The 9,954-nt window shown below is 37.3% G+C and overlaps 1 protein-coding gene across 1 annotated transcript; it reads right to left on the bottom strand.

Annotated features, from left to right (window-relative positions):
* Positions 1 to 11: 11 nt before the first annotated feature.
* Positions 12 to 6,200, bottom strand: LOC124632608 (gamma-aminobutyric acid receptor alpha-like). The gene is made up of 10 exons (XM_047167503.1): positions 5,795 to 6,200; positions 5,554 to 5,621; positions 4,799 to 5,019; positions 3,652 to 3,734; positions 3,426 to 3,560; positions 2,149 to 2,276; positions 1,878 to 2,063; positions 1,668 to 1,799; positions 924 to 1,107; positions 12 to 546 (listed from the first exon to the last, which is right to left on the bottom strand). Exons 1-10 carry the CDS (start codon positions 6,198 to 6,200, stop codon positions 383 to 385), a joined length of 1,707 nt encoding a protein of 568 aa, XP_047023459.1. The 3' UTR covers positions 12 to 382.
* Between the last annotated feature and the right edge of the window lie 3,754 nt (positions 6,201 to 9,954).

Raw genomic sequence — 9,954 nt, 5'->3', positions numbered from 1 at the left:
TTTTTATACCTTGGACAATATTAGGCATATTTCTATAATAACGTCATTTATAACGTTCTATTCTATGGGGACATTGATTAAAATGAACACTGACTAGATAAATAAGAAAGTTCTTCCCTTCTTTCAATATGTATTCTGTACTGAAATACTTTCTGAACAGTACGTTCAGCAACTAGTATGAAAAGGTGAAGGAGTTATGGTGCATGTAGTAAAACAAACAGTACCTATATACGACTACTTCAGTTTTTATGAAGTAGACTGAAGAACTATTCGTAGTTAGCCTAATGCCCTTGATTACTTCATGATAAGGTAGGTATTTATACCTACAACTTAGTACTAATACGTTTGGCACACATATATTTTTATTAAAAATACATATAATCTAATGAGACAAAGTATTCATAGGGTTGTCACTCCAAGCGAAGTCGTCGCTGGAGAAAGCATAGACCATCCAATAGAACAAGTTGAGAAGCGCGAACGACGCGGGGAACATGACGCGCGCAGCCCTGTCGATGTGAGACACGCTGTTTATGTGGCCACGGCTGCCTGTAATCAATTGGGACAGTGTGAGTAAAATTATAAAATGTTATATAACATTAATCTGAAGGTAGAGTTGGTTAGGTTGGGGCAAGGACTAAGTAAGTTCGATTCTCACTCATTGCACTAATAACGTGGACTTATTCATTCCAGAAAACCATATTTCGTCTAGTAAGAAAGTAAGTAATGTGAGTCCAGCGTCTACACGACGCTACGACACTAGCTTTCCGCTAGATTTTCCGCGCGAAAACGCTAGTTTTTTCCTTGCTGTCCGCTAATGTGGAAGCGCTTTTAACTGCTAAAAAAACAATTTTATGAAGGTTTTTATAGTCCTAGTATTTATATTTATCTACCTATCTATCAAAAAAAATCATATATATACATACCAGCTTCCACCTGCCTCTGGCGCCTATATCGATCGTCTCCAGCGAGACAGTAGAGCAACTGGCGCCAACGCGGCACTCGCCTCTCGGTCTGCGTGGTGCGTTCCATCGTCAAACGAACTGCCGTCTGTTCCGCTGGGCCCCCGCTTTCGTCTGTTGTGGTGCTTTGAGCGGGGAGAGTGAAGCTCTGCAATTTAGTTTTTACTGAATTGAATTTTCGTCGTCAGTATTTCTATCTATCTAGTATCTGATGTGCATAGCAGTGCCATAGGATGGCGTGGGTGACATAGGCCCTCACCCACGGTTTCGAAATTTTTTTTTTTTTTTTTTTTTTTTTTTAGCGACGTAAAATCATCAAATGACCCCCTACCGCTGTGGGTTAGCAGCGGTGAGGGAGTGTCAGACTCTTACTGACTAAAATCGTCGTGTTCCGTCATAGGCCTTTTATGTACCAGGGCCGCGGTATCTAAAGGGACCTGGCATAAATGGTCGAATAACGACTGATCTACGAATTTAAGCGTGTTTGTTGGGAACTTATAATACCTAAGTGTTTCCCTCCAGTGACCTTTTTTAGGTTAACCAAAGGAAAGGGGTCCCGCCTACGTCTGGTTTTGTCCAAGTTCGGTTCACTCAAGTCCTAACTTCTCAGAGCCTTCCAATTTTTCGGGTTAACTTCATTATGACCATAATCAGATCTGTAGTAAAATTCACCTCGAAAGCATAGATAAAATAAATAGAGTTAATTACAAAGTTTGTAGTGGATCGTGCTGAGCTGCGCCGGCGAACCGCGAGTTGTCGCGCGGCAAACGCGTCACCGCCCACTTCTTCAATTAGTTCCTCCCATTCTGCATCATCGATCACGATCTCCCCTGAACCGACCTAAACACATACAACATAGGTAGGAGTTAAAAAAAGCGTCTACAGTTTGATAATACCAACAGTCAGTTCATTTAATACCTTGGTGAAATAATGCACTCCAGCAAACTCCAACAGAGTTGCAATGCAATAGAAGAAACTCATCAGCAAGAACCAGTCGAGAGCTGTTGCATATCTCACTTTAGGCAAGTCCGTGCGAGAATCCAAACTAATAGTGGAAAGGGTCAACACCGTCGTTATACCGAGCCCGACCCGGTCCGAAGTGGCCTGCAAAGTGCAAAGCGAATGTTTACGAGCGATCCATTGTACATTCACCGAATAAATGTACCTAATGTGTTTACATGTTAGGTACCTCGCGATGAATCCAGAATGATACCCAAGAAAGGACCACGATGAGTATGCAGGGCACGTACACTTGTATGAGAAAATAGCCCGTATGTCGCTGAAGGTTGAAGGATACTTGAAGCACTGAGAATTCGCCTGAAAATATTTAAATCTTGAAAAAAATATTGAAATTTCATTGCTAACTGCATGTTATTTGCTACTTACATCCTATAATACTTTAAGCTACGTCTTCAAACGATAGACAGCTGTAAAAATGAATACTGAATACTGAAAAACTACGATCACTGCCGATGTTACATATCTGAAGCCATTTACGCGAATGTAAATTTCTTGGCGCGTAAAAGCCGATTCGTGTCATTGGCGCGACGCGCTACAATTCGTTTGACATTATTTTGTATTTGCCTTCGAGAAGAAATAAGCAAATCATATTTATAAAAAAGCACTTGAGGCCTATTTTGTAAGGCAATTTAAGATAAAATGCTAAAACGCGACATGTTCCGAGCATAGAAATTTTCGGTAAATAAGAAGCGGGTAAAGTCATTTGTGGCTGAGTGAGTTTCCCCTTCGATGTTAGGACACGCGAAATATCATTGCTGTTTTTTTTCAGTTTATTCGCAGACAAATTCGCGAATAAATAACGGCGATATTTACTTACTCATTGAGCAAATACAATATGCATTTCAGCAAGAGCTGCATAACGGAAGTTTTAATGAATTTCGAGATCTACATGAATATATTATTTATAAAGTTCGGGAGGTGTTTTCCATACCCAAACCCATGTGCGCGGAATCACATTAAGTGGTAAGCGGATAAAGCGCTGGCGGGTCGTGGGAGGTGCGCTCTAGTTGGCGTGATTAGTGCACATGAGAGCACTGCCATGAGAACTCACGCTCCATCGAGAACGTCCTGCTCAATACCAAAAATATTTATAGTGACATAATTCCTTTATAATAATCACATATTACATTAAAACCTCTTAATTTCGTCCAATATGTCTGATAAAATCAAACGAGGATGTGTCTTTCCGCGTGTAAATACGTTCCTGTTTGTATAGGCTACGTAATAAGGACGGTTATTCTTGTTTGCGTCACACAAACTTTCTTCCTAAATGAGTAGAAGTTCTTTGTACTTAATCCGTGCAGTCATGCGCAATAACTATTATAATGTTCTTATTTTGTGCGAGGAAAGTAACTTGGTAAAAGTGATGCATGACCAAGCGTATACAATCCTTGGGTATGGTTCAGGTAGTATGTTTGTACATATAGTTTGATAAGTACTGCTTACCTTCCCGTCGAGTGAAGGTGAAGTTTCTGTAAGGAAAACTGATGAGGTCGAATTGTGAGAGGGTCATACCAGGAACAAAGTTGACGCTCTGAGAGTTTTGCCACTGGTATACCAGTTGTTGGTTTGAGTATGCATCTGTAGAAAAATAAAATTTAAATTAAAGTGGGAACAAAGTACGACTGCATTTTTTATACTTAATTTATTATAACTACAAAATTATACTTACAACTGCCCAGAATAAGAGGACATGACTGTCTGTCCATTGGGAAATTGCGGAGTTCCATAGGACATTTTGCTTTGATGGTTAATCTGCAAACACAAGACTCAATTTAATAACAAACTTCAACCATAAAACTCCACTAAACAAAAATACTGAAACAAGCCGGAGAGATACAAAAAACTAGAATTTAGTTAGCAATGGTTCACGTATTTGCAAAGTAGATCAGTAAATAGCAGGAACTGTCCAAAACGTCCCAACTAAGGCGTTTAGATTAACTAAAAGGATCCTCCGCGCCTGTATGTCGTGTTCAACGAAGCAATTCAGCTGCCGAATTTCGTCCGAACTAAACCGATTAACTGGTGACCAGTTGCATATTCTCCAAGTTAAATTAGAATTTATCTATTCAATTTTTTACGTATTATTCTATTTTATGAATTTGAAAATTAAACTACACCCAATTTATTCCATTGTTGGTACAAGTAAGCCATTTTTATATTTTTGATCTAATAATATCTTCCTACATTTGGAAGAAGCATGAAAATCCTGCGCTATTTTTCTCCACACTAAGCTTGTCCAAACGCTCTTTTAGAAAAATGTTTGGTTCATCAGTTATCTACTAAACGAACACGACCAGATGATAGTGAAAAAGAATCTTGATAAATCCATACAATATCTCAATGGCACTTATTTAAAAAAAACAAGAATACCCAACGGATTTTACATTCGCTGAAAGCTCTCCTCAGTAATCGGATCAGGGAATATTTTTCACTTTGCCAATTAAAAATGTCGGACGCTTTGGTTGTGTAAAGGGTATGAAATTAATTATTTTCAAAAGTTAATTGGGATTTTCGTATTTGTGGACTCCAGACCAGTAAAGTTTTGTACCGTAGTTGATTGACTGTGACGCTGGCTTTGCTGCTCTATAAATATGCCGTTCCATGGAAAACTAATGCGTGCTCGTGAAAGGCTGGGTTGTGTTGCCCACTCTTGCATTAACGGGTTATGAACTTTTTGTATGTTCATATGGTTCATTCATAAAGATGTTTAGTTCAGTTCATTGTTTAATTAAATTATATTGTGAACACTTTTGTCGTCACTATATACACGGCTAAGCAAAAAATTTCCACAAAAAAGTGCTTCAAATAAGTTTTACCTCATGGAATACAAAATATCTCCATGCTGACTAATCCTGAGCAACTTATTGGGTACGGTAATAGTGTGCACGTAGGAGTGTTTCCCGTTATAGAAATACGTGTCTGGTCGCCAAATTCTTTCGAGCATCTTGATAGAAAGTGACAGCGAGCGGATGGGACCAAGGAACGACAGCCGGGTGTCGCGCCAGTACTGCCTGAAGTAGCAGTCCATTGAATAATCCTGTTACACAAAATATTTTTGTTACATATAAAATATACGAATATGAATATTCATCGATTTATATTTGCGTTCTGATAGACTACGCAGTAACACGCGGGCAAGATGCCCGCGTCATATTTGTAAACTAGCTTCTGCCAGCGGTTTCACCCGCATCCCGTGGGAACCTCTGCACGAACCCGGATAAAAACCTTCCTCGATAAATGGGCTATCTAACACCGAAAGAATTGTTCAAATCGGACCAGTAGTTCCTGAGATTAGCGCTTTCAAACAAACAAACTCTTCAGCTTTATAATATTAGTATAGATTATATATATATATACACACACACTTTAAATATTATATTTCAATTTATTATTTTATAAAATAAATAGGAAAATATAATGTTAAGAACACTATCTCAAAATTCAACTTGTTATTTTTAACAGAAATAAATAAACGTGCTCGTAGCGATTTCGTAGCAGGTAGCGTAGTAATCGTAGGACATTAAAAATTATACACAAAAATGGGTGCATCTTTTAAATAAAAAAATCTCACCATATCAAGCTCAGATACAGGTCCCATACTTCGTATAAGGATATTGGTTTGGACAACAGTGGGGTAGCCTGTAACAAATCAAATAATTCCTATATTTTCTACGAGATATGTGTGCAAAAAGTGACACTATTGTGTCTATAAGTCTCGATACTTAGGTTGATTAACATTTTGTCTACTAACGGAAATGTTGGATGCTAGAATGTTCATCATATAATACTTTCTAAATCACAATCATACATACCTTTACCATGCGTAGGCAACTGTGAATTTTCATAATTTTTCAACAAGTTCTCGAGGACCAACGTGATATTCTTTGACACGGCGTCATTGATGCTTCTCTTGGCGTTTTGTTTTAGCGTGAACGCGTCAACTTCGTCGTAAGTGCCGTTGATATAATTGGAGAGTAACATTTCAGAGGCATCCCAGTAGTCGTGTTCCCTCTCGGAGGTATTGTGTGAGAGATTTTTAGCGGTCGCAGACAAAATGCCGGGAGTGTGTTGTGGTGTAGCATCGTCTCGGGAGTTCAGGGATGTCAGCGATATTGGAAACGTTCCATTTTTAGTCGTCAAGTAGATTGCTCCTTTCCCGTCAACTTGGAAAATGCTGTACACAGAGATTGAAATGTGATGTTTAATTTTGAAGAACATTATGGATAGCTTGAAAATAGAAATATACAATTGTGATGAAAAAATAAAGGCCATAAATATCCATATAATTCCAATCAAATATACCGTGACTTTTGAGTAGAATGACTTTAAATGATCTCGTTATTGGTTTATTTATTTTGCCGCCTTCCTGCTTCTGTTCATAAACAAAAATATTGAGTCGTTAAAGAAATGATGGACCCGCGAAAACTTCAAAAAGCAGTTTATTTTTTTGAATAAAATTCTTTGTTATCAGATACGACCCTTTCGGATATCTAAAGTCGGTAGTTTAATTGCTTGAATATTAAGTAACACGGGCCGTGTCGAGACTCTTCAGGCAACGTCATTTGCTATGGAATACGGGTTTATAAGAACGATATCTTGGCATCCAGCCCGGGTCGCTATTTTTTGTTTTACTTTATGTTAAAAAGGGTTGCCTAAACGTCATGAATCTCAACTTATACAACCGCTATATTTTTCTCGGGTTTTTTGTTTTTATCTGTAGGTATCAGGAATTGATTGAAAGTGTAGGATCATAATAAAAAAGAAATTGCAGAATACATAGTTCTAACACAAAATTGAAGTATCACGGAAACGCAAACTTACACATGTAACTTAAAATAAGATTCCTAAAAGCATTATATTCATAAGCACGTATGTGAAGTTTGAAATCCGGTGTTGTCCAGGCATGTAAACGCTACATCTCATTTCCTGGCGTCACTACGTCATTTTCGATACTTAAAAAGTCATCTGCCTAGCCTTTTCCTAAATATTCTGAGGTCACCTTCCAGTCAAACGCATGTAGCTGGCTACCAGTGTTATACATGGGCAACTCAATACCCCTTGGTAATATTGGTTGTCAGACTTTCTGGCTTCTGACTACCTATAACGACTGCTAAAGATGTTCAAATGATAGCTTATACTGATTATAGTTATAAAGTGATAAACAGTATTTCACATATTGGAAGCAATCAATAGCCGAGTATACAGTGACCCAGTCAACTCGGATGTATGTGAGTCTAATTGCAGGCTGACATGCAATGATTGCTCCTTCTCGTGCATGATTTGATTGCTAGTTTGCCGCCTCTATTCCGCAACTAGGATTCCATTCAATGCGAAATATTGTTTGGCTCATCAATATTATGGAACTGACATAACGATATATGTAGTAGCACATAATTTTGTGCTGTATATTTTTTCAATAACCTATGTATACATAGTAATATAATGAAAAGGAAACATTTTTTTGGTTGGTTTGTTTATTTGGCTGTATTACCCTCCTAAACCCTTTCACTATTGAAAAGCTACACTTTTTCCGAGTAACATATCTCAGTAGGTACGGGCAATAGTTCTCATGGCGGGTAAAACGGCAAGAAAATGCCTAGTCGCATATATTTTTGCAATAAAAACTTTTTTAAAGTAATCAACGTCTCGCAAATTCGTTTTTGAGTGGAAACCTCATATTCGTATCATTCTGTTTTCCAATTTATTTCCAATCTAGGTACGAACGATTCTATTTGAATTTATCTGTTTGATTGATGGCAAAAGTTATAATATCGAAATCGTCTTGATGTAATATCTTGTAAGCTTATAAGTTAATTTCGGAGATTTACACATCTTTCTAATTTATATCGTGTTCTACTTTGCGGAGTTCTACTAGAAGTAATTATTGACTTTAATATAGAACTATGTACCTACAACCTTATGGGTAATACGGGTACACTGAACTTGGTTTTTATAGGTAATGTGGATAATAAAATTGTTCTATAAGAAGGTATTATCAATATTGTTTCCCATTGCCTAGGACAGTAATGTAAATGTATGTATTACAGTTCTAATCATGATAAGATAAGATCTTTAAAATGAATAATCAGATTAGGTACCTAAGTGCCTGTAAAGTTTTCGAGAAAATTCAAAGAGATCAAACTTTTTAGTTCTGTCAGTTCAAAAATAAAGTTTCAGTGGAACTATTACGTAAAGGGAGTGGTTTTCTAATATTCTTTGCTCATTTCTCCGTCAGGTGACAGTGAGTTCTGAATGGACCGGTAATATTGCGCGGCGCTCTCCGTTCAGCTGCTTGTGGCATTAATGGTAATTAGCTCCTAGTCGAATACCTGAGAGCATTAACGAAGCATTTTTCAAGTATGACGTACTATAGCAGGTACGATGCCATTATGGTAAATTATTAATATTTCTACTACAGACTAGCATAATAGTTCTACTACGGACGTAATCGTTCTGTATTACAAAGTCGCAAAATGCTTTATTACGATATTAGTTTGATATTTTAAAAATCCTAACATAGTGAAATACGGTAATAATCATATACAAACTGAGATAAAATAATCTTCCTAAAATAGGTGTGACATTATATACTCTTAAGTACATAGGTGATGTTACGGTTTATCACCGCTTACAAACAAGCGAGATAAGGGTTGAAAATTCATTTATCGGTCAAAAGGTCGTATTACAAAAGATATTGACCAAAGCTAAGCCTCAAATTGACAAAGCGTTTCATTTTCATCGTATTATGTGGGGACAGAAAATGGTTATTGAGCGACTTTATTATACGACTATATATAGAGCTGAAAAAGAAACCTTTGAAAATATTTTTGATCATAGAAAACACTACTGCTTTTTTAATTTGCAAGGTAGATTTCATTGAAATGTAGGTACTTACTGTGTGAAATAAATTGTCTCCTGGAATACCTATATTAACTGTGTTGGATTCGCGTGTTCGCGTAGTGTTCAAAGGGAGTCGCGTCAAAGGAAGCATCTTATCAATGTAGAGGGCTTGATACTCAACACTTATTGATTGAACCAATCTTAGAGGCTATTAACGTTGCAAAGAAACTATTTATATAGGCATATAGGAACATACTGTTACCACAGTGTGATTATTTAAGAAACATAATCCTAACTAATATTATAAATGAGAAAGTAACTCTGTCTGTCTGTCTTTCTGTCTGTCTGTCTGTCTGTCTGTCTTTTCTTCACGCCTAAACTACTGAATCGATTTGTGTGAAATTTGGTACAGATATAGCTTGAAACTTGAGAAAGGACATAGGATAGTTTTTATTACAAAAAAATGTAAAAATAAAATTTATTCCGGACATATAGCGCCACCTATTGGTCAAACCAAAAATCTACCGGAAGTTACTATTCCACGCGAAAGAAGTCGCGGGCAAAAGCTAGTTATGTAATATGCAAGCAGAAGAAGTGTATGATAAGTTTTTAGTGTCAATTGAGAAATGTTCTACTTCATCGAACGCTGCTGTATAGAATGCATTTCCTCTGCTTTAAAAAGTGCCAGGCTAATATCACAAGGCATTATATCTCCCAGTGAACATATCAAGCGTCTTTACTATTTTTCTTAAAACCTTCCTCTGAATCCCGTTCCAAGTACTCAGCGAGTTCTATAATCATAATGTATTGGGTTAAAACTTGTGTGCGGGGTTCTGTAAGATCAAGTTAGGTTGACAGCGATGGCGGCCCGCTCTAATAGAAAGCTACGGTAAAAACTATCATTAGGACGAGAAGAGAAAACTTCGTAAGTTTTGTTCTATAACTAAATTCTTTGCTCAGTTACAGTACTTAGCGGTATGACTAGGCGTTGGTTACCGAAATTTTTTGCAGCTGTTGTAATGTGTTTCGTTTGGTATAGAATGTGATTATATTCGTAGGTCCTGAATTTGTCGATCTGTATTGAGCTTCATCCTCCGAGCCTTTTCCCAATCATGTTGGGGTCGGCTTCCAG

This window comes from Helicoverpa zea, chromosome 8 (genome assembly GCF_022581195.2).
Source record: "Helicoverpa zea isolate HzStark_Cry1AcR chromosome 8, ilHelZeax1.1, whole genome shotgun sequence".
Lineage (NCBI taxonomy): Eukaryota > Metazoa > Arthropoda > Insecta > Lepidoptera > Noctuidae > Helicoverpa > Helicoverpa zea.
Note: the sequence above shows the minus strand (reverse complement) of the source record. Positions and strands in the feature narration are given on the sequence as shown.